The following is a 25,345-nucleotide window of genomic DNA, read 5'->3' as shown; positions in this document are numbered from 1 at the left end:
ATTACAGTTTTCTCATGCCACTTCTACTTAATGTTGCGTGGTCAGCTTGCAAGAAACAACTTATGCTTACTATTTCCTTGGATGGGTGCAGGACACATTTTACTGCAAGTAAAATGAGCTTGTTTCTCCACCATGCACAGTTAGGCCCCTATAAGGGACCTATATGTTTCTGCAGGGGCTCAACTTCAATGCAGTAAGCTTGTGCTGAAGTGTTCTGTGATACCAGCTCCCTGGATAACCTTTCCCTCCTGTTTGTGCTGGGGGCTGGCAGGTTGGGAAACAGAATCTAAGTCCATGTTTGTCAAGGACTTTCTCTGGCTTCATGTATAAGCCAAAGGGATGTACTCTTACCTGTGTGTACAAACATGTGCTTGACGTAGTTCTGTTTGGCGGTGAAAGTCTTGTTACAGAGAGTGCACTCGTAAGGCTTTTTTTCGCCTTGCCCACCTGCTGTGCTGTGGCCCGCAGATGGGGCCAAGGGCTGTGGGGCTGGCAGCTGGGCAGTAAAGGTTGACAGGCCAGGCTGGGACACTGTCACAAACTGTGTCTGTTGGCCAGCTAAAGGCTGGGGCAGGCTGAAGAGGAAAGGCTTAGGGCCACTGCCAGCAGACTGTGTGGTGAAAAGGGCAGGCAGGTAGGTGTTGCCAGCTGTGCCAATGACCTGAGTGTTGCTGGTCAGAGTCAGTGGCATCCTCAGATTGCTGGTGAGGGTTTCTGTCTGGCGTAAGTATATCTGTGTGGTTGGCAATGGTTGGGCAACAGTTGTGTTGACAGAAGGCTGCAAAGCCCCCTTTTCGGTGCCGTTATTGACTGTGAGCACTTTGCTGTCCATTTCAACGTCATTGCTTCTCTCTGGCGAGGAAGAGTTGGCATCTACATGCTGCTGCTGCTGCTGCTGCGGCTGAGTGCCATCAGCAGGGACATCATTTTGATCTGCTTGAGAAGGTTCTTGTTGCCCATCCCGGCCCAGACCAGTCATAAACTGCTGCTCCATGGAATCGGGCTCAGTGCCAATGGAGGAACTGACTCCCGAGTCAAAACTCTCCCCTTTGGGCTCACTCTCAGTGCCTTCTGCTTGGTCAGTGTCCTCAGTGCATTCCTCAGACTCATTGCGCTCAAGGATCTGCACCCTCTGTTGGCCATAGTAGTCATAGTCATCCTCCATCTCCTGCTTAATATGGATGTTGCCCATCAGGGTTTGAATTCGGACAGGGCGTGGTTGCTTGCGGCAGTGTGTGGTCTCTGGAGTGGTGGAGAGGTACCGCTCCATCTGTTGCGACCGTTCGTGGATCCGGGTAATCCAGCTGGGGTCTTCCATGTGATGGTCCCTGGGGAGCCCCAGGGCTGTTTCATGGTGGCTGACCACAGCTCCACTGTAAAAGGAGCGCTCCCCACTGCCATTTTGCATGGAACAGGCATAGAGGGCCGAATAGATCCTGTCCACACTGTGCTGCGAATGGCTCTGCAGGTAGCCAGACTCTGTGTCAGTGCTCTGCCCCGAAGTGCCTGATTCGGGTGTTCCCCTGGGTGTCTCCTGGCCAGAATCCTGAATCACCGGGTAGACCTCTCCCACATTTTGCGAGACAATCCTCGTGCACTCATCAATCACAGTCTTGATCTGCAGGATGCTGGCAGCTGTGAGGATCTGAAGGGCCTCCGACTGTGAGACCCGCAGCACCCCACTGTACATGAAGTCAATGAGCTTTTGCACAGACTGGACTGACACCACTGAGGGGATCTCGATGTCGCTGTAGCCCAGCAGCAGCTTGTCCTGGAAGAAGGGGCTGCCAGCCGCCAGCACACAACGGTGGGCGCGTAGCATGCTCCCGTGGATGCGGACCGTCACGTCACAGAAGTGGCCACGGTTGCGCTGCTCGTTGAGGGTCTCGAGCACAGAATTGCTGAAGTTGTGAAGGTTGATGCTATGAATGCGCTCTGTCATCCCCTTGCAACTGATGTTACCTGTAGCAAAGCAGGTGACAAAAAAAAAAGAACAGATTGAGTCTTGTCCCCTGCAGAGCCACAGTCAGGGCACTGGCGAATGTGACTGCCCACTGGGTAAACAAAACAGATTATACCATAAAAATCACGTACAAAGGCACCAATAAGAAGACATCATCTCTGTAAGGCTAGAAGTAAACTTTGCTACTCATTTGCAGAAGCTCAAGTCCTGAATTTTTGGACAAAAGCAGACAAAGACAGGTGTAGCTGGCCCTAAATTCCAACCACATTCCTGGGCCTTGGACTTCCCATCAGTTTATCTGGCTTTAAAAAGCCTAGAGCCAGCCAATTGTAAACACTGAGCACATGGATTAAAGCTGGATTTTAGGCTGTTCAGATGTGGACCCATGCCAAAAAAGATCAGATTCTTATTTAATGACCCTTCACACCAAGTTGTTAATGCAAAGAGTCTATATCAAACTGTGATTTCTATCGAGATTGGTATTTTAAGGAATTTGGATCCTGTGTTTTACAGTACAGCTACTTGTATCAAAAAAACTGGCAGTCACTTTGTAAAATCCAAATCTGGTTCAAGATTTAGGCTGTAAATGTTCCTAAAATCCCACGCACAGTTTTGTCTGGGGTTGTGGTTTAGAACATTTGCTACCCAATAGTGACAAACAGTCCTCTGTAAGAACCCAAAGCAAAAAGTTAACATGAGCTGTCCCCTTCATTTTTAGCATATCCCAAGTTCTGACTGGCACCAGAATGCCATCATCTAAAACCAAATGTTCTCCTGCTGTTATTTACTTGACAGAAACTGGAAAATTACAGACATTTACTCTAAGGAAGACTTTGTCTTAGTTTGGCTGAATAATCTAAATAGAGAGCAGTTTAGAAAAGCACCTAACCAATTCGGGTACAGAGCCAACATATCCTTCAAAATTAAATTTTACAAGTGACTAAAAAGTAACTTCTTAATCTCTCGATCCACTTTTCCCTATCTCCATCTTGCTTACTTTGGTTTTAATGTTTTTTTTGTTTCCTTTCCTGTTCTTTACTCACTTTTCGTCTATTTAGATCTTGATGGGCAGAAACTATGGTTTCATCTTTTAACTATGAAGAACCAACTGCGCTTTGAGTGGTAAACAAATAAAACATTGTTAATAATTTATTTCTCTTAGCATTTGTAGTACATGCATCACCTTTGTTCCCAGAAAAGTACACAGAGAAAAGTAACGCAAAATCACCACTAGTATTACAGGCATTTGGTCTTGAATATTCCTACCAAAGCTACAACCATCCTTGCCACAATTACTTGTTAATATGTGAGAATCCAAAAGTGGAATTTGGTAGAGAAGTGTGAGTAAATTAAACTAGCTTATTGTCACTGCCTGTTTTAACAGAAATATACAGAGCAAATAAATGGCATTGAAAACAGTTTCACATACATGCCTTTTAGCCCAACAATGTCCCTCTGCTCCAGCCTAAAGGGTACTTTACATCTCATACACGGGCAGTAGATCACTACTCACTGCAATTTGCAGGAAAACATGGCATCCTCCCTGCTCTGCCTTTTCCTTCTCATTTATCCACTCCTGACATCTCAAGCACCCTCTATTCTGGTGGTTCACAGAGAAACCACCTTGGACACAGGTGGTTATTTTAATTCTCTGAAGTAGCTGAATGATAAAAGAGAGGCACAAAGGTCAGGAACCAGAAATCCTGATGCAGTCAAGCTGCCTGAAGAAGTCTTATGTTAACAGATGTAAACCAGACAGTATCAGAAGGGTGCTAATTTGCATGTGAGATTAGAGCACTGGGGGGATGCTCACATAGCAGAACCAAGGAGAAAACCACTAACAGTACCATGGAGATTGTGAATTACATGTCTCGTTCATAAGCTCTGCTGGGAAACCCGAGTTTCCTCCTCTGACGAGACTGATCATAGGACTGGAAAATCATCCTAGAAGCTGGGAGACTTTCCTTCAAGGGCACTGCAACTATTATTACACAAAATAATGTACAGAAGAGATGTATTCCCTCCTCCTTCCAGACAGAGTCATCCTCTAGAGGCCTCCAGGGCAGTTTCAGATGCTTCCTTTCCCAACATGTCAGATCACATGAGGACTCAAAATCTATTTACATAAAAAGTCAGGATCCTTAATCTGAAAGGAAGAGAACTTGGTAAAAGCTTTGTATTGGTAGGAAAACAGAAGGGTAGAAAATTAATGATAAATAGATGACACCTCTTTTCAAGACCTACTGTAGGCCATGGCAAGTGATTGCATAGCTACCCATTTATCTGCACCTCCCTTTGAATGGTTGCCTATCAGTATGCTAGAAATCTTTCCATCAATAAGTATTGATCACTTCTCGGTTTGAACCTAGGGCTCCCTTTTCACACAAACATGTCTTTAAGATGTGCTTCTGGAAAAGGGAATGACCTCTAGTTTATGTTCTGCTTTGTCAAATGAAGTATTTGATAATAAGGAGAAATATGCAGCAGTCTAACTCAATAAACCAAAAATCCTGCCTTGCACATGCACAAGGTACAGTATTCCACGCATACCAGAGATGCTATGGACAGGTCTCTTGACTTGAGCAGGTGCAAAGAAATCTACTTTCTTCCTATGCGCCTTGGCAGAGAAAATGAATTTTGTGAGTGGAACTCTGAAAAATGCATCCTCAGGACAATTCCTTTCCAGAAAGGCGTGATATGCACTGCGAGACTGGATGACTTCTTGGGAAATTGAATTCTGCCACTTATCCACAAATCATGTACAGAAAGGAGGAAGGGCAAGGTTCATCTCTAAGTTTCAGCAGCCTTTCTCAGGTCCTGGCTGGGGGAAGCAAGAGTTGTGTAGCCACAATGTACTTGGTCACTAGCTAACTTCACGAAAACAGCCAGCTGGGGCTAATCAAGGCTTAAGAAAAGAGGTTTGTATGCATTTATGAGAGTGATGTGAATAGCTCTCCTATAGGAACTGATCTAGGATGCACCTTGAGGTGTAGGAACTGGTCTGAAAGTCAGTTGAGCCACTTCATAAAAGGCATGGAGTATGTTTTGGTTGCTATTGGTATAGCAGAGTTTTCCCTCAAAAAAATCTTCTCCTCATTTCTTTGCTGCTTCAAATTAAATTGGAACATCTACCACTTCTTCAACTGAGAAACAACTGAAATTCACTCCTTAAGGAGTGAACAAGAGGGGTGGGTGGAAGACACACATAACAAATGATAAACAAAGCTAATACAGATTTTGAGGATGTTTCTTCTAGGCCACCTTCCTTGACATTCAACACTGAAAACTATACCTATCCAAAGCACAGGCAACCAAATAATTTGCAATAATGTCAGAGATGCTACTACACAAACCACAGCAGTATAAAAGAACAGCTTTAACATTGGTCTGTAACATTGGTCTGTAGCAAAACCCGCTGTCCCATGCAGCTCCTCTCCCTCTCTGCAGGAAACTGTGTCCAGATCCAAGTTTTGTGGTTGTCCCTTACTGTATGCTGTTCTAAGCTGAAAGTCCAAAGGTGATGGTCCAAAGTCCACCATAAAAGGTGGACTTGTCAATGCAGGTTTGATTCTAAAGTAAATGCCACATTCTGACAAAGACTACTAGAGCCTTGGACAAGCCAGAAAGTGTGTCAGCTCTTCACAAGACCCAGCTACACACGCGCACACTCACCTACTCGTCACTGCACAGAATGCCTGGCTCAGGAAAAAGACTGTCTCAGGCTCTTCTCAGGCCTGCCACTCTTTTAAACTGGAGACAGTGGGAACCTTTCTGTGAAATTCAAGTGCTCTTTGTTAAGTGACCCCCCCCCCCCCTTTTTTGTCCAGTAAACATGATGTAGAGATCCCAACGGACTTGTTCTGAGAAACTCCTGTAAAATGGTTTTGTCCCCTTTCTGTGAAGCAAGTTCTGATTGGAGGGGTATTCACAAACCATATAGGAAAGAATGGGTGTGAAAATGCAAAGGCCATTCTTACCCAGATGGGCAATGAATAGGCGTTTGCCAGTTCAAAAAAAAAAAAAGGGGCAGAAAAAAAGCAGAAAAAAAGCAAAGAAAAAAAGCCCAGACAACTGCACAGATTACGCACATTTGCAATCCTCCTGGGATGCAATTTGAAGCTGGCATGGCATAAAGGTGAAACATATTACTGTGCAACTTTGAAAAAAGCTCCGTTTGCCCATATGCAAATGTACCGATTAAACTGTCAGGCTATTCACAGAAACATGCATGGAATTCATCCTCAACTAGTAAGAAGGAGCACAACGTGGATGGGAAAGGAAAAAACTTTTGTTGTGTAATACATGACTGAGTGCTTAGATTAGTGTTTCCCTGAATCTCATCCACCCCTCCCGCTGACTTTTATGCTATGGGCATTCAAAAGAAAGTAGATTTTACCATGACAATAACAATGACAACCTCTCCAAGTACAGTACCAAAGGGGAAGGCAACGGCAGAAGGAAACAGCAGGCAGTGGACTCCTGGAAGATGCTATAGAAAACGTGGAAGTGCAGCAGTGAGGTACATCAAGCATGGCTTGAAGGCAGTTTTCTATTTGCCAAAGCTACCATACATAGACCTACATAAAGCTAGAAAGGTATGGCTCGCAAAGGTGATTTTTTTTGTTTGCCAAAAACATAAAAAATGATCCCAGCAAACACATGATGTAGTAGAGCTACAAAGATGTATGGAATACAAGACTGCAGGTCACACACAAATGGCTACATTGTACATTTTAAAATGTATTTAGTAAGGTTTTTTTTGTGCAGCCACTAGATGTCCCTTTCTGCAAAGCCAATGCTTACAGCTTTAATGCTTGTAACTGAAAGATATAACAGAATTTGATTTTCTCTAGTGTCCTTTAAAATCACAGTATCTCAAAGCTCATTGCAAAGTAATGACTACCATTTCTAGAAACACAGTGATGATGAAACCACCACAGCTACTGTAACTTCAGCAATAGCTCAGTGCGTAGCCTTCACCTGAAGGAAAACTGCCTAGGATGCTGGAATCCTAGCTCTTTTTGGAAACTTACCGTGTGGTCTTTCACAGGAATAACCAGCAGAGTGAACCCCAAAGGCTCTGTCTTGCTTTCACACTTACAGGGCAAAGAGAATAATCGTCTTATACCCTTGAGAATTGGTAGGCTTGCTGAGACAGATATAGATGGAGTTTTTGCCTCAATTTTCTGCAGTAGCATTTAGAAAATTGTTTGGCAACCCATCTCTGCTACTTAGACAAGATTAACTAGAACTAGCTTGATATTGTTGCCTTGTTTGTCTTCCTGACAAGCTTCTCAGGCCTCGCATTGAGAAGAATACGCACTTTGAGAGACAGCAGAAAAGTTGGAGGCGTTATATCTCGTATAGAGTACGGTATCTTCAAATTCTTATCATCAAAATGACAAGTGCCTCCCTAGGTGAAAGAACACCCTGGGCTAAGACAAAGATGTGGAAGTTAGGATTCGTAAGTGTTCTTCCTGCTTCTGGAGCTGTTTCTCTGCACATCTGTAATCCAGCCACTAGCTCCTGGGAACACCACAAACCTAAGTAACCTGCTGCTGCTGGAGACAAGCATTACCATCTACTCCTTACTCTCTTCCTCTACCATGCGTAGTTTTGGAAATCTCTAATCCTTGGTCTCCACACCAAGTGTTGGATGACCATAGCCTCCTGGCTGTATCAAATGGATGCATTAGGTTCTTCAGACAGTTATCTAGTCTACTCCTTTTCCTTGTGGTGGGAACAATTTACCTACACTATCTCTTCAGAAATTTGTTTAACACGTTTGCAAAAAACAACAATGTGGGGGATTTCTACTCCCTCCCCAGACAGACTGTCTACTATCTTTATAGCAAGAAAGTTTTCCTAGTATCTAACTTTGAAACCAATTACTCATCCTTTCCTCCAGCAGACACAGAGAACTACTGACCACTTTCCTCTTTATAGTACTCTCTCATATATTGGAAGGTGCCTCACTTTTCTTCTTTAGACCTATCTTTTCTAGGAAATACTCAGCTCAGGTCTCCCAATCACCCCCACTGGTTGTATGTACTCTCCTAATTCTTATCTTCCCCCATCTTCTATCCAGTTTGTCCTTCTTTCACTTAAAATGCAGTGCCCCAAAGTGGATAAAGTACTCTAGTTGAGTCAGGTGAATGAAACAGTTGCCTGAGACACTTCATATATGATACTCTTTAAAGACCTTACAGAACAAATAAAACCAAGCAAACAAAGCCCTGTTATCAAAACAAAACTCTATAGATTTTCCTTAAGAAAGGCATGTCTCAGTAAAGAATCCTTAATTTGGAATGAAAATCTCAACTCCTGCATAAACATGACAGTTTAGTGGAAATACAGCATTTCCATCACAACATATGAAAAGTACTATAGCCTCACAATTACCATAGGAAGTTTTCTCATTTCCATACATTAGTGTCTCCTGTTCCAAACTTAGCATCATAACCACGGGTACTTTCTTCAGCTCCAATGACCTGATTTATCCCTAGTGACGAAGTTTTATTTTCTGTTGTTCTCAAGTTAGTTACTCTAAAATAAAACTGGATTAACAGAGCAAAAATTCATATCTAGTGTTTACATACACAAAATTAGTCCTGCATCAGGTTCCAACTCTCTGGGACCAAATTTAGTGGAGCAACATTTTTTCCACTCAAGTAAGTGACTTGAATTCAAATCCTGAAAACCTGGTAGTGGCTGACTTCTCAGTATATCTCAATGATGCTAGAGAGGCCGATTTAGCCAATCCTGCTCAGACTGATTCTCCTGAATATTTGGCCTCATTCTGAGCAGGGGCCTGCAAGAGGAAAAGCTTGTATGGAGTTTCAGGAACACAGAAGAACATTTGTATCCTCAGCAGGAGATCTGACCAGGAGCAGCCCTTGCTTTCTGTTGCTTTAAAGGTTTGCTGGAGTTTTCACCCAATCATCTGCTTGAACATCTTGAAAATCAGTAATTCCTTCTATAATATCTATCCAAAACAAACACCAGATGACACTACACGAATTGCCCTAACCCTACCAGATTGTTGTTAGAATCAAAATATGTAGCAGTCTACATTTAACGGGAAGTACTGTATTTTTACCAGCACAACATCTATTAATGTGTCAGTAATATACTCTATGGAAGAAAGAATCACTGCGTTCTGAAAGCTGTCAAACTTCTCTAAATTTCATAGTCTAATAACTACGTTTATTTGAAAGACAGAAATGCACATACACAGAAACACAACCTTATTCTCCCAGGAGCAAACATATCAAGTAGATGGCTAATAAGAAAGAGTTTGCTTAAACTTTGTTCAGGAGACAGGCGTTTTCTGCAGAATAGAGAATGTTCAGCAAATTTCCTATGGACGATTTATTCAGTTAATTGCCCTGTCCTTTTTAGCATCTACCTAATGATGAGATATCCATTTTAAATAAAACTGAAGACTAAACCATAGGTGTTCTGTACATAAAATTGCTTCTATATCCAGTGGGCATAAATCCCCAATGTCAAGCATAAAAGCCTCTATTTCAGCCTACACGCTTGAGGAGCAGGCACCAAATCACCTTCCTATGCTTTGCCTGAAAGACTGCCGGAGGAGTCCATCAGGCGGCAATGTCTGTGCCTCAGCTTGCTTCACATGTAGAACAAGGACAGCATCATGCACCCAATTCTGTAGAAGGACTGACCGCCTTAATTAATCTTAACAAATTGTTTTACATTCCTTGGATAAAGAACACTACAGAAAGATCAAGAATTAACTCCATAGATCTCTTGAAATTTTGTTCTCCTGGCTTACAAAAATGAAGCTTTCCTCTCACACTACTCTAGTGCCTTGATTCCTTTATAGCTCTTTATGGTGAGCATCCTACTTACTTACAACTGTAAAATACCAGGTAAAACTAGCTCCAATTCATAGCAGTCTGGTGATGAAGGGCTTCAAAGTGTTACAGCATATTCAGCTATTTTTAAGTTAAAGAAATACTCAATTTTTAGCCAGGTTATTTACTTTTCCCACTTTCACTCCAGTTTGTATTCTTGCTATTTTAGGAACTCCAAAGATAGAGTAAAGAAGGCATACTCAAAAGCCATTTTTATTCCCAGGCACATATTTGGGGTCCAGTCCAATATACCTCCACTGTAAACACTGGCACACATATACACACACTCTGTTTCTGTCAGTTCCTCTCTCGGCCCTTGTCTGCAGACCCTCTGCTGCTACAGCCATGCCATCATATCACCCTAGCATAGACATGGACCACATTGATGGGGGATGCTTCTCCTGTAGGTATCTACAACACCTCCAAGCAACATATACTACGTTAACAGAAGAACCACCGAAGCTGTCATCACAGCTGCATTAACGGGGATTTGAACAGGCTGGCTGTATCTTTACAAGGGTGTTAATTCCTGTGCCCCGGCCAGCTGTAACCTATTTACGTTAGCAAAAGACAGGCTCACCAAATAGCATTTTAATGCTCTTTTTAAAACGGAAAGGGAGAAAACTGTTTGTACAACTGCCCACTTGTAATTGGAAGAGAAGACAGAGAAAACAACGCGGCCACATGATGGCACCATTTCCTAGGAAGAGAAACAAGGCTGTGCTCATCCCTTCTTCAGTAGGGAACATTTTCATGTTCTCCATGAAAACTGCTTCAACCGTGCTCGCTTGTTCCCAGGAAGCTCACGCACGATCCTGCCAAGCCCCAGCATGGCCCAACTGTTTTAATTGGCTGTAAGTTTAACGCAGTTTGGCTCTTTAAAAATCTAGGTGCATCTATTGCTAGTTTTCCTTCACAGTGCCAGGTGCCATTACTCGGAGGGCATGCTGCACTAGCAGACTTGCAGCAAGAGAGCCACTGAACAGGGAAGAGGTGAGATGGGCCAGCAATGCCGGTGAAGTTACGGTGTGAATGCTCCCTACTCAAACAAAGAATAGGGGGACACTTCTTGGAAAAAAAAGAATAAACTTTTTGGAAAATGTTTATTGCATAGGCAAACAAGATGATTTATTTTGCTATTCTGTGGTCCTGATTAAAAGCATACTGTAGTCACTAAGAATACCTTCACCTGCTTTAAGGGCTTTTGTTTAAATCCTAATAGCGTATTTCAGACTGAATACCTGTAAGGAAAGTGAACAGGGATTGCTTTTGGTCATTTTGCTGTGGTGGACTGTATAATGTATAAACTTATATCCTCTCTCAGAAGCATTGTTTAGGGAGGAGAAGGGGGCTGGGGTTGGAGGTGGGAGCCGACTCTGGAAGAGGAATGAATTAGAAGGACAATAGGTGCAAATATATCAAAACATGTCTCCAAAAGACACAACTGCTATTCCATGAACTCTTTCACATTTGCCCTGTATTGTTAGGTTTTTCCCCCAGGCAGAAAGACAAGGAGGAAAAGCTTATCAGTTCGAGCATGGTTAAATACAGTAGGCCTGAAAGCCTGTGGGGTTTGGTTAAAAGGAAAATATAGATTAAAACCTCTTAAGATAATTACCTGTTTAGAAGGTTTCTATTCAAGCTAGAATCCTCTACAGGGAGTGTTTGTAGCAGTCTGTTAGGACAAGGGTGCAGTCAGAAATGGTTGACTTTTGTGGGAGAGCTGCCGCCTGTGGAAGAGCACTGGTTATACCCTCCATGTTTCCAGAGAAAGGCCTTTCAATGCAGGAGATTTTGTTCTGGTCACAGAACTGGTTGATGGGAGAAACAAGGAAGGGACGAAAAACTGTAAATGCCAGTCCTCAGGGCTGGGAAAAGGATTCTTTTATCTCTTCCAGTGGCTCTGTCTCAGCCCTGAGTAGAGAGGAAAGCTACCACATGAAAATGCTAGATTTTATTTCGTTATTTTTTCCATTTATCTTTTTTATCTATTAGTGAAAGGGTAATTGTTAACTAGTACAACTGGGTGCTTTGGTGAATATTTCAACTTAGAAATATCGTGAGACATATTCATACTGTTTTGGACTGTAGCTTCTTTATTTTGAGTTTATGGGATGAGTGTTCAGGCCTGCTTATAATTCAGATTTAAATATCAGTGGGAAACAGCACATGCTCATGTCAACGATGCTGAAGGCCACAGGGAATATTTTTGTCCTCAGTGAGACCTCTGCAATCCCTGGGAGCAGACTTATTTCCAAAATCACCTACCTAGTTTTGATAGGAAGAGAAATGTATGGCAGAATGCTTTAAACTAATAAATGAAGGCAATAAACAAGAACACAGCATTCATGGGTGGCTTGATATCATCAGATGGATCTGTAGCATTAAATGTACATTGTCAGTTCCAATGTTTTGGTCCCGTCCCCCCCCCCGCCCCGGGAAAAGGCGCTGGAATTACATGTATACACAAGCATACAGACACCAACAGGTGATAATAATACAGTGCATGGGAGTTATTTCTCAGGTCTGCCTTCAGGCACATTCTACCCTCTACTTAGCCAAAAACATTAGAGATAGCATCTGGGAGTTTTACTTTTGAATACAGGGAATATGCCCTGTTTTGAAACGCTGCATAGGATCAAAGCACAAGGTATTTTTGTTAAAGTTGACATGGTTGCACACACAGGCATGAAGCTGTGGGGAGAAGTCCCTTGCTCTGTTTTTATTTCTTCTATTATACCCCTTTTCACACAAATTGCTACTTTGTGGTTTTTTCTCTATCTGTGTAACATCAATAAATTACACGTTATCACTCCTATCATCTAGTTATAAAGAGTCTTTCAAGATTTTTAATAGATGCACAATATTGCTACACTTACATTTTCACTGGTTAAGAACTCAAAAATAGCTGTTGTGAGATTACTCTTAATTTATACTACTTCTCTCTTGTGGGCTTTCAAGAGGAAGCATTTCACCACATGTCACAGATTGATACAGAGTATATATTGCGCATCCCAGCCAGGCAGAGATCCTTTCAGTGTTCAACACAACAAAGCTGGGATGAGTAGGGGTTCTAGGATTTGTTTATCCTTTTTTCGTAGGCACAGTTAATTCCTCAAGGAGCTATTTGTGCTGACAGATTAACTAGAGATCTTGAATTCTCTTTGTATTTCAGTTCCTGAGTGGTAGATACATAAGACTAGATCTCATGTTATTTTAGCCTTGTAAATGACTCCATGGACAATGAAAACAGTCACAGAAAACATAAATGAAAAGATGGCGCAATGGCATTCCCTCTAGAAACAACAGTAATTGGTGTCCTCGAGAATCCAAATGCACAGTGCCAGCCAGAACACGTCGCTGTGGTCTGCCGTGCACCAGGCTGAGGCAAATACCCTGATGCAAATGAAGGAGTTTAGTGGCGCTCTGATACCTTACGACTGACTTACACCTATGGAGCGGATTAAACACCACATTTCTTGTCAAAATACAATGATTTTCCCCCACAACGTCCCCTAGCACACTTTATAAACATTAGTAGGCGGTATTAAACAGTACCTCGGTTTTATGTTTCGGGTTCTCTCCCAGTACCACTAAGGCTTCACTTCAAAAACGTTTTGAATGAAAGAGCTCTCTTTGTTCAGCCGAGAACAATACAAGAATTGTTTTGGTTTCCTCTCATTCGAATACTGCTCTGGCCTTACCTTGTTCTAAAGTTATTGAGTGGGATCACAGCACAAAGATTACATGGCTATGTACCACAGGTAAACAAGAGAAAAGAGGAAAAAGTGACTATGGAAGCTTAGATGCAAAGAGCAAAAAGCTCCAGTGCTACACAGATCATAGTGGTGAAAAGGAACAGAAGGTGACCAAGTCTATTTTTACATTTGTAACTTTGAAGTTGCGTAGTTGCAACAAACCAGGCAACTAGTGCACCAGTCAATGTTTCTCAAAGCATGGAAGGTGTCTCCCTAAGGCACGCAAAGGACTAACCAAGAGAGATGTAATCATTGAGTTACACAGGGTTTTAACAAGACACAGTAGGACAAAAGGAGTAGCTGCTTTAGCTTCTTTCAAGTAAGAGTCACCTGTCAAACACTGGAAAATCTCTTATGTTTGACTCTGCTACATCAAGTGTCCCCCTGCAGACCATATTAGGGAAATGGTACATTTGGTTTAGTCTTCTCACCCGATTAGGACAGAGGAGATGACAGCAGTAGTATGCATGGCTAAGACATGAAATAACAATGACTGGCATAATTATGTTGGACATCCTTCAAGCAGATCATATAAAGTGGCAGTTTTGGTATGTGCAACTTCAGGAGGAACAACTATTAAAAGGAAAAAAAGAAGAGGAAGTTAGTCAGAAAGAGTCTGAAAGGAAAAGATAAGGAATTAAAATCCATAAGATCAGCAGGGACGTGGCCTTAATAATACTTTATTGGAGTCCATATGCATATCCAAGGACAACAACAAAAAAATAAGGAAGTAGAAAACACTACAATGGTTAAATAACAAGGTATAACAGTTCAAAGCTGAAAACATACCCTTCCAAACATGGAAATCATGCCCAAGTGACACTAATAGAACTGAACATAAACTGTAGCAGGCTAGATGTAAAACAAAGATTAGGTAGGGTGAAGAGGAAATTTAAAGAAAAAAACAGTAAAGGTATAAAGACAAATACTGTAACAAAGCATTATTTAAACTCCTCAGACAGGAAAGCTTATAGGGCAATGACTGGTACCTAAGAAGTGCTGTAGATTATGTGGATTGATAGATTAAGCAGGCAAGTAGTACACTCAGTGGGTTAGCTAGACTACTGATCTATGAAAGCAGTAAAAATAATCAAAGAGGTTACAGAAATTCTGCAGTGGAATTGACATTATTGCTTTAATTTTCAGAATGGAGGATGATGGAAGAAGGTAAGCTAGCTCAAGGGGGAGAAGAGGAAAGCAATGTTCCAGGGACTGTTATTAAAAAAAAAACACATACAAAAACAAACAAAAAAATCCCAAACAAAAGAGTACTAGAACATCTTAATACATTGAACAATGATAGACACTTGTATAGTATTCATCAGTCACTCATTTCATGAGTGAAGCAGTTGAAATTCTCATCCAATATATAAAGGAAGGATTTACTAGAAGACTCACAACTTAAAGAATGGTAATAAAAATCTATGGGGGGCAGACTCTGAAGACAGGAACAGGTAAACTCAGAAACAGACTGCAGATATCTTACTGGACAGTTACAGTACGTCTCAGTGGCTGCAGCATGACTTACAAACAAATACCATAGTATTATCAACTCAGTCACCTCAAAATCTTAAGAATGGAAGCTATGGAATTATAAAGAGCAATAAGACTTTTTATCCTTTTCCCTTGTACTTAGAAAGAATAGATACACTGGGGACATATCTTCAAGTTCTCCCCTGAAATCATGAAAGCTAGAAACTTGCACGGCTGTTTTAAACCAAAGCTGAAATTACGCATGTTATCACTGAGAGCTCTCTAAATGAAGAGCACTAAGAAAAGCACTGAATACCACAAGAATTGACATCCTAGCATCAAGCCAGTATTACAGGGTCATCAAATAAGAGAATCAACATTTAGGATAATTAGACAAATTTTCAAAAGCATCTATGTGTTATAAATGTGATTTATGCATCAGTGAAACTTAGGCTCCAAAGTCACACAGTTGCTTCTGAAAACATACTCACTGACTTCATAACTGAAGTACCATATGCCATTAGTCATTTCTCATGAGAAGGAAAGCCCGAGAGACCAACCTGACAAAACTCACTTAGTGTACTGATTAGGAATATAGAGACCAGTTCCTATCAGTAGTACAACATTTTACACCACTGCCAGTTCTTCAGTGTATTGTGATGGCTTTTTCCACAGAGGAAGGGTGAGCTCAGCTTATAGTTTTACATACCTGTACTTGTACTTACTCCTGTCTCTACACAATTCAAGCACCACATATCTGCTTCTATGAAAATACAAGTCATTCCTGGCTGATATTTCTTTGACAATCTTACAAACAGAAATATAAACCTACAGGACACAGAAACCACTTATGACTATTAAAAAGAGAAGCATTTACTAAACAAAATTTCAAATGTTCTGCAAGACAAAAGTGTAAGTGCCATGACATCAGTATTTGAGAACTATGGATGTCCTTGCTTTCCGTTTAGCTTGCTACAGAAAAGGCCTGTATCATTATTATTATATCACCTAAAATAGATATCTAAACATACATAATTTCTTAGGTCACCAAAACCAACCTAAAAATATTCAGCATTAGCTAACACATACCATACATAGATTAGCAAAAATACAGATAAAATTACTATTGACTTACTGCCTGCCTCTGAAAACAAGGAAGCTGGTAGAATCAGGGCCCCCCTCCTCCCCTCTGAGAGTGGAGATAATTTGAAAGCTCCAGACTAGTTCCTAGGGAATCATAGCCACAAATTTCCAGAGGCAGAGGGAAGACCATAAGGGCATGTAACCATCCTCTTCCTGCCACAGAACCTCAAAGAGAAACACAGGAAACCTAAAACATAAAGATGAGGCCAAACCACCTTCAGATCCATCTAGCCTCTATATTAGCCCCAGGCAAATCAAACTTGTTGATTCATGGGAAGGGAATGGTGGGTCCCTCTTAGCTGCTCAAGAAAATGAAAACTCAGAGTTTCCACATCTACTCTCAATGCTCTGTGGAGTTCAGGAACCTTGCGAGGTTCCCTCTCTGCCTTTCCCCATTATGCTGGAAGGCTATCAAGCTACAAAAATCAGAACTTAGAAGGAGAAAAAGAAAACAGACTGCCTCAAAGTTCCCATCCTGTGAAAGCTAAAAAATGCTGGAATTGGACCCAGTCAGCCACATCACTTGAGTATGTATGGACAAAGGGTTTAGATGTGGTCCATCACTTGACAGTGTTTATAAAGTGCATTCTATTTGATGCATAAAAACTCCCCGGTCCCTTGCTAAAACAAAACTTTAGAAAGTCCTCCCCCATTTCAACGTCTCGCCAATGATTGTTTCATGGATTTTTCAAAAATTACCCATGCCTCACTTTCCTTCTCAACTTTAATTCCCTACCAGAATCTTAGGTCTCTGCAAGAATTCTGTGTTCTCTAAAATCATGAAATTGCTTCAGCAGTTTTTCCAATGATTGTCCAACCTGCCTCTCAGTCCCATGGAAACTCTTTGCAAAGATGTTGCTTTTCCCTTGTCTGGAACAAATTCCTTCACAGATGGACCATCCAGTGTCTAAGAATAACTCTTTTAACTATCAATAGAGACAAAGAGATTCAGTTGCACTGTTCCCGTGGGATTCCTTTGAGTTTGGACACATCTGTTAAGATGCATACATCAGAGCTTGAATGAAGTTTTTGTCTGATTGTATCTCTGAGAACTCGTGAAAGTTTCTGCCAAAATGATCTTATCTTTTGGCACTTGCAAAACATATATAGTTATAGATGCTTTCTGAAGGGCTCCTGAAGTAAACGGCCTATACAGACCAAATCAGTTTAAGTACAGCTAAGTCCTGATGACTTCCTTCCCTCTCAGCAAAATCTTTAGAAGCTTTACCTGAGGCAGTTCAGCCTCCAAGCTAGGACCCTACCAACTTTATGCATTCTCTATCCATAAGCAAGAAAGTATGTGGAAAACTGCAAGGAGCACCAATCTCATATGCTTTCCTTTGCTTCTTTGTAACCTTTCCAGAACCTGTGCCTCCACACTTGTCCTTGTAGCTTTTTGCACAAACACCTTTCTTCCGGGTAAGCGGCTACATCTGTCTGTGGCAGCTGAGTAGCTACAGGTATAACTCATTTGAAGCTCCATCAGCTCACTCTATGACTTAATTCAAAATTAATTCAAAGTAGTGCTTTTTATCTGCCAAGCTGTACATGAAAACAGTTACCTCAGGAAGCACCTCTTCCTCTAACTTGTTTCTCCAGTTGCATTGTGTGAGCTAGGATTTCCCAAGACTGAAAGAGATGGGAACTGGACACAATGCATCCTAGCTTCTGGCTTTTGCTTCAAGGATTCATCTGCGCTGGAAATATATCATAATGTTCAAATCCAGAAATCGACAACCCAGTCCTACAAGGGTCAGAAGTAATGCAATTTCATTGGGAATAAGTGGTACCAGAAACAGCATGCAGAATATACTACACTATAGAATTAAGCCCTAAATTAAGTTGTGCATCACATATGACTTTACCTAGATTTTTTTGCTAAGTACTTGTTTCAGTAAGACTGGCATTCAGACTATTGTTTAGGCTTTCTTCACCTCTGCCTTTTACAGCTGAGGAGCAGATGGCTATCATAGAGTTTTTATTTCCTATGCTTGGAAAAAAGTATTTTGATCTGAATCATTCCAAAAGCACCCTGATTTTTTAAAGTAGATTGGCTTCTGAATATTTCTCATAATAAATATGTGGTGGTGTTTTCTGCCAAGCAGTAGTGACTGTGCATGCAAAATGGTCAGTGAAGATTTCAAACTGATTTGAATAGGTGGCCCATAAAATCCAAGTCTTTTTTCCAGATACGTGAATGAGGGCTTATGGAACCATCTGTACACCAGTGCATTTTTCCAAGAATTGATATACCCTACCATGCTGACTCTTTCTGGGTGTTTCTGATATTTGCAACAAAAATTCCTCTCAAACTTCCTGTCTAATCTAGTTTTTAAGTATTTTTAAATTATTTACCATCCGCTAGAAAACTCCCCACCAGAATGAAGAACGTCCTTTGAAAATGAAATATAATCTGCCCAGTTGTGGGGGTAGAGGCAGTATGGTGGTCTGGGCAAGGGAGGAGAAGCAATATTGTAGTGTCTAGAAGGTAGAGAGAAGGACAGGAAGTGCTGGTGGCCCAAAGAAGTAAAGCATCACCACAGATCCAAAAGTGGACAGGAAAAAAGATGTGGCAATGTAGCTCTGAGAGGAGGGGAAGAGGAGGACAAAGGGAGGGATTCTAGGGTGAGGGGGAAGAATCAGTCCAAAAGGCAGGGGAGGCAAGAGGTAAGGAGAAGGAGTTTGTAATGACAGGAAAGCCAATTTTTAAATGTTGGGAGCCACAAATATTAATCTCTTGGGTGAATGAATATATTCCAGCAATAAGGATTGAGGCAATATTAAAAAAAATACCACATAACATGGGAGATAGCTATAGTAAATAGGCAGTAAATATTCATCATGCCTCATTTTTAGTTCATGTGAGAAATTGGCATTGCTATTTGCAAGGGCATGCCAAACTCTAATTATATGCATACCACCCCAAACAAATACAGCCTGAAAAAGGTTATAACCCATCATAAATAAAGGGAGTTTTTCCATTGGTTTCAAAGCTCATGAAATCAACTAAGAGAGATCAACACCACAAGACATCTTACCACTTCTCGAATTTTTGCAGGACTCTAACTGTATTTTGGGAACTAAATTTCAACAATTCCTGAGACAAGACAATATTAATGCTGAAATTATTATTACACTTTTCTGAAAAAAACAGCTTCAGTGTGAAAGGAGCATCTAACCTGGGTTTGCAATTTATTCATATTGGTATTGTAAATTTAGTAGGAATGGAAGGTGATTCGGGGACATTAAAAACTTTGGGGTCTAAAACTCTCTTTCTCCACAGAACAGGTAGAGCATGAAGAGCTGCAGGCTTCACCTCCCCCTACTGCCCTCTGCCAATATTCCTCACCCCTGAACTTGGCCACCTCAGAAAGCAAAAGCAGGAGTTCATTCTCCAAGTTCCCTACAATCCCTGCTGGCCTCTGTCCTAAGGTTGCTTTCATGGGTTTCCATTTGTACTGTCAAAAAACATCAGTGTGAGGTTTCAAATCCCATTTACTAATGAAGTCTTTCATCTTTGTGAATGGGATAAAGAGATTCTTTGTTTGAAAATAAGGATTATTTTTTCTTGTTGTTCTGCTCATTTTTTGCATCTTTTCACAAGCTTTTTGTTTTCAGAAAACATTACAAGACAAAACTGTACCCCACTTTTAACAAAGGCCTGACATCTCCAATTCGAAGAGAATTCTTGTATATACTAAATTGCATGCTGCCTGCTGCTCAACTGTTTCACATCTCTTTCTTCTCCCCAGATCACCAGGTGAGATTTAGGAAAGTCTCCCCAATGTTCACCAGCTCTATTAAAATCAAGATCTCTAGAAGAAGCTCATAATGAATAAAGTCAGAAGCCAACAGGAATGAATTGCAGCTAAAGTGATTTTGATAGTGATGATCCCTATAACCCGGCTGCTTCCAAGCTTGGCCCTGAGGCAGGATTTTTAAATTAAAAAAAGAAAAGGATATACATACTTTTTAATCTGATTTTTTATTGTCATGCCCTGATTTTTTTTTTATAGGCCTTTGCAAAGTCTGGTTGGCTTCTGAGCTCTTGAAACCTGGTGTCATCATCTTTCTTTCTCCTTTTTTCCCCCTTGTAAATTTTACAACATCCTAAAACCACCACAGAAGAGGTAAACTATATGTTCCAAAACTAGTGAATGATGAGCTTCACATCACCCTGCACATTCTTGCCCAAGAGACTTCCAGGCAAGGACCACTGTGAAATGACAATGTTTTGAAGAGCTGACAGGGTAAGGTCTGACTTCCCAAAATCCAGTTTTAATAATTCCCTCCCTTATTTTTGTATTTTTTGGCAAAATGGAAAAGAACATTTTTAAAAGGCCAATTAACCCATGCTGAGTAATCTGAAAGTGAATGCACTCAAAACAAGGGCCTTAAACTGGTACAACCACACAGGTCTACAAAGATTTTCCAGACTCTCTCAGACTGATCCTCTCCACAAAACACTCCCCCCTTTCTTCGTGGAAATCCTTTACAATCCTGGCTGTCAGAGCCAGACACTTGTTTTCTCCAATTCCAATACAGCACAGGCTGAAAATCCCCATCAGTAGATATGCTTGGGTAATGAGAGGCATGTGACTACCTGGAGAGGAATAACTACAGCTCTAGTTGGAAAGAAACACACTTTAGGGGTCTTCCCTTTTTAATTTGTAAGAAGCAGCAACCTGACCCAACAACATGGTCTCAGCTTCCTCTGGCTGACTGCATTATCATGACCTTACCACAAAATGCTCTGTTTCAGTGGTAATTCCCACAGAAGGGAAAAGGTAAGCCCTGAGGAATTCCTGCTCGTGCCATTATGGAAAGAGCATCCAATTGGAAAACCTGGTCCACAGTAAGGAGCATGTTTTCAAGAACCCTGGCACAACCCAGCAGCATGTTGGTGTACTCACAATCAGATGACCCTGTGTGTGCGTACAGGTTTGTTGGTGAATGTGGTGAGTGGATGAGGGCCGGGCTCAGAGACGGAACAGCTTCAAGGTTCAGGCAGGGAATGCCCGGCTTGGCGCTGCATGCACCCGTCTGAGTAATCTCATTCTCCTCAGACGCCTTCTGGTTTTCAGCTGTCTTGGGTTTCTTCCTGAAAATAAACAAAGAGACCTTTGAAGGGACTGCCTGCATATTTGGGAAAAAGCATTTTTAGAATCTGTTAAAGATAACTTCCCGCCCCCCCCCCCCCCCCCCCCTTTCCCTTACAGGGTAGGAGGCAGAGAAGACTTTCCTCCATGCTTCGTGTTTGGAAACAAGCTGCTCCTTGTTTTGACTCTGTTGCAATGGCCCTGAGACGGTGTTACAGCAAATAGGCCAAGCACGAAGCTCCTCATTCTGCCCCTACTGATGACATATAAAATGAAACTCGTCCCAGTGGTTTAGACAGTCGGAGCTCCATTTGACAAATATTAACCAAGGCTGTAGCATTCTGAATAGAGAGTTATACAGAAATGTAATAGAATTGTCTGAAAAGCAAACAAATATGCAAGTTTCCAGTTCAAAATGAATCAGCGCAGAGACTTGTTTTTGTAGGGAAAAGCACCGAAGTAATTTTGAGATGCAGAGATCATCTAAGTAAAGCATGAAGATTTGGAGCCTGAAACAACAGGCTATGAGCACAGTGCATGCGAGCTCTCAACGCCTCCCTCCATCCAAGACCTCCAAGCATTTTGTAAACTCAAGGAATTAAGCCTCAGAGGAGCATTAAGCAGGTAGTTAATCACCACATTTGTTTCACAGACAGAGAAACCGAGGCACAAAGAGAAGCGGCGGGCTTCCAGTCACGCAGCGAGTACTCTGTATGGGGAGGCAAGCACCCACATCTCACTGTTTCCCCTCCATTTTACAGGTGAAGGCGCTCCCTCCTCTGCTCTCCCAGGCAGGCAGCCGCCCAGCCAGCTTGGGCTGCAGCCTCCAGCCGGGGCCACCGCTGCCCTGACCCAGCACACGGCCCTGGCGCCCGGGTAAACATCCATCAGCTCCCGCTGCGCACTGGCGGGGCTGCAGCCACACTTGAGAGGGAGCAGCAGGAGCCGTGGAGGCCGAAGCCGTCCAAATAAAACGCCGTTATCTCCCGCTGGCACCCGAGGCGCAAGCAGTGGCGGGTTGCCCTGGGAGCGGGCCCCTCTCGAGGCGGCACCTCGCGCTGCTGGGCGACCATGGTTTCAGGACAGCGTCTGGCCCGAGCACGCACTGTCCCAGAATACGGAGATGCTGCTGGAGCCAAGGTGGCCCTGCCCTGCATCTGCCCAGGCCCCACGCATGTGGTCCTGGCTCCCTGTTTGCTGGCAAAGCCCCTCTCGATAGGGACAGCCTCTCTTCCTGAAGGGCCAAGGCGGGAGCCCTTCTCCCCACACGCCCTTCTCTCCCGCATCCCACCTAGGACGGCGTGCAGCTGATGTGCCAAAACGTGATTTTTGAAGACTAGGCTGGCCTCTCAATTTTTAAACAACTCGATCTTACAGCAAGAAAAGCCCGATTTCCGCGGGGGTGTGGGGGACAAGGAGGAGCAGAGCGGGCCGGCCACCTTGCAGGGGAGAGCAAAGCCCCTGGCCCCGGCTGGTTACATAAAGGCATTATATAAGGGCGGCACGCCCGGCCGGGGGCAGGGCCGGGACCCGACGCCATTTCCCGGCGGCCGCCGTCGGGGGGCAGCAGCCGCCTGGGCCCGGCCCGGCCCGGCCGCCCACCCCCCCACCCCGGGCACCGGCCCTGCCCGCCCGCCCCGCCCCGCCCCGGCGAGATGCCCCCTCGGCCGGAACGTGAAAGCTCCGGCTGAGGAGGGATGAAAAACTGTAATTATAGTAAAAAAAAAAAAGTTAAACGGGCCAAAAAGAAATGAAACAAATCCTCCCACCCGCAAAGGCTCCCCTGGAGGTGCTGGGCCCGGTCGGCCGCTGGCACCTGCCTTGGGCTGCCCGGCACTGGAGGGATGCCCTAGGCCGGCCAAAACGCGGAGAAAGGCGCTCGGTCCCAGACGGAGAGGGTTTCGGGGTGCTGCAGGGGAGCTGAGCTCTGCAGGTGAAGCACCGCTGACTGAGGGTCACGCTGATATTAAAAAATACTTTAGCAACAGGTAGTGACACCAGTGAGGCTGTGCACAGCACCCCCTGCTTCTTCCTTTCCAAACCCGTTTTATTTTCTACTTCGCTCTTAAGGCTGACACTATGTTATCAAGATGCTCTTGCATCATTGCTTTTCCACATCAGAGTCCTGCAGCTTGGTGACTTGAGCTCACTAGGATGGGAAGAGAAGCAATGGTGTTGACTGGCACTAGAGGCGATACCTCTCCACAGCAGTTCTCCGTTTCTCTTAACACTGTTTAGACATGCCCTGCATCTCAGTACCACCTGAAAGGAATGCAGGCTTCCACATTAGGAATGCTGAGTAAGGGAAACAGCCAAGTCAGCTAAGGATCTAAAGAACACTCTTCTGAAAAGAAAAATACTGGGGACACTGTGATCAAAACTACCCATGAAGAAACACAAGGTTCTTCTCCAGTCTGCAATGCCAGACTGCTGTTGCCAGCAAAGGGCAATGGGCAAAGCCAGAAAAATCCTCCTGTTGCTGTAAGTATATTGCTATCCTTTTGTTCTACCTTATCACCCATATAAAAAGCTCCTATTGCTGTGATCTTCACCTATATATTCTAATTAAATATTCTCACATTCACTTACATAGTCTACTTCTGTTGCTATCTTATTGCTATAGTCTTCACAGGGATAGTTGTTAAGCACTGGATGAGGCTGACAAGCCAGGTTGTGGCATCTCCATCCTCAGAGATTTTCAAAACTTAATTGAACAAGGCCCTGAGTAACCTAATCCAACTTGGAAGTCAGCCCTGCTCTGAGCAGGGAATTGGACTAGAGACCTCCAGAGGACCCTCCCAACCTAATTTTTTTTCTGATTGCACACTTCTTCTGTGAACACTTCCATCAGCAAGCTCTCTAACATATCTCCATGTTCCAGACAGTAAAATGGCACACTAACTATGGAAGAGTATGACTTGTCTTAGCTGTATCAGAAACCCTGAAAGCACAGGGGTAGGAGTGAGAGTGAAACAAGTAATAAATATTGTTTGTGGAACCTTCCCAAATTATACCTATTTAGGTACCATCCCTGGACTTCATTGATTGACAGTCCTGTGTAATTATTTCAATTGTAAGGGTCTCTCAACTTTGCTACTGCAGTTCATGTGACTACGTTCTTCTCTACAAACTAATCCTGGAAACAAGAAGTTTGCTAACAAGAAGTTTGCTATTTACTTGTTGCTCAGGGCAATAAAAGTTGCAACTTATTTGCAACGGACTTGGAAATGTGCCCTTGGAGCAAGGGGACTTGCTGATCTCCAGTTATCTCTGAGCTCCTTCTCCACATACACCTGTGGTGTATTACAAGTCCTTCCAAATACTGCACTCATTCTTAAAATTATCAGAGGCCTATCATCATCTTTGCTTCTTGTGAAGGACAGCAGAAGGCCAATATAGCAAAGAGATGGCACTTCTGTATATGGACCTGATGCACAGACTCCCAGCAGTTGGGGACAGAAAAGATGCTGACCTTCCTAAGCTAATCTAAGTCTTGAGGATCACTGCAGAATTCATATTTACTGCTGATTTGTAAGAGATTTATCCAGTCTGTTTCTAAACGTCCTACCTACTCCATCTTTTAAATTTTCTGTCCTATGTCCAGGTACTTTTCTTTTGTATATATTCCCTTATGTTTATTGTGTTACTTCTCATTATGTTGATTTACACCACTTAAAAGATACTCTCTCCTTTCTCGATTGTATGGTCTCTGGTACCTAATATCAGGGTAACCACATCCACTGTCATCCCTGAACCGAACTGTGTGTATCAGCACTTTCCAGCTCATGTGTAAAACAAGACCTACAATCACTGCTATCTTTTTATTTCTGTTTTCTGAAACTCCTCTGCCACTATCTTCATTGCAGTGAGGCACTCCCTCCTTTCCATGTACCTTAACGCTACACTATCATGCAAAAAGGTCTCAGATGGTGGACAACTCAACATGCTGCAGCTACTGCAATGATCTTGGCACTGGCCGCAAAACAGAATAGGCTCCTTTCTGCTTAATTTGAAGGCAGAACAGAGAAT

At 42.8% G+C, this 25,345-nt stretch overlaps 1 protein-coding gene across 15 annotated transcripts in view; it reads right to left on the bottom strand.

The window, feature by feature from the left end:
• Window positions 1-25,345, bottom strand: part of ZBTB20 (zinc finger and BTB domain containing 20) — a 470,118-nt gene that overhangs the window by 5,726 nt on the left and 439,047 nt on the right. For all 15 annotated transcript variants that reach the window (XM_072882091.1, XM_072882038.1, XM_072882100.1 and 12 more), the window contains 2 exons: window positions 21,131-21,318; window positions 352-1,962 (listed from right to left, as the gene is read on the bottom strand). In XM_072882091.1, coding sequence (XP_072738192.1) covers window positions 352-1,942 — 1,591 coding nt within the window. In that variant the 5' untranslated portion in view covers window positions 1,943-1,962; window positions 21,131-21,318. The remainder of the gene's footprint in view (window positions 1-351; window positions 1,963-21,130; window positions 21,319-25,345) is intronic.

The sequence above is a fragment of the Ciconia boyciana genome, chromosome 1 (genome assembly GCF_034638445.1).
Source record: "Ciconia boyciana chromosome 1, ASM3463844v1, whole genome shotgun sequence".
NCBI lineage: Eukaryota > Metazoa > Chordata > Aves > Ciconiiformes > Ciconiidae > Ciconia > Ciconia boyciana.
Note: the sequence above shows the minus strand (reverse complement) of the source record. Positions and strands in the feature narration are given on the sequence as shown.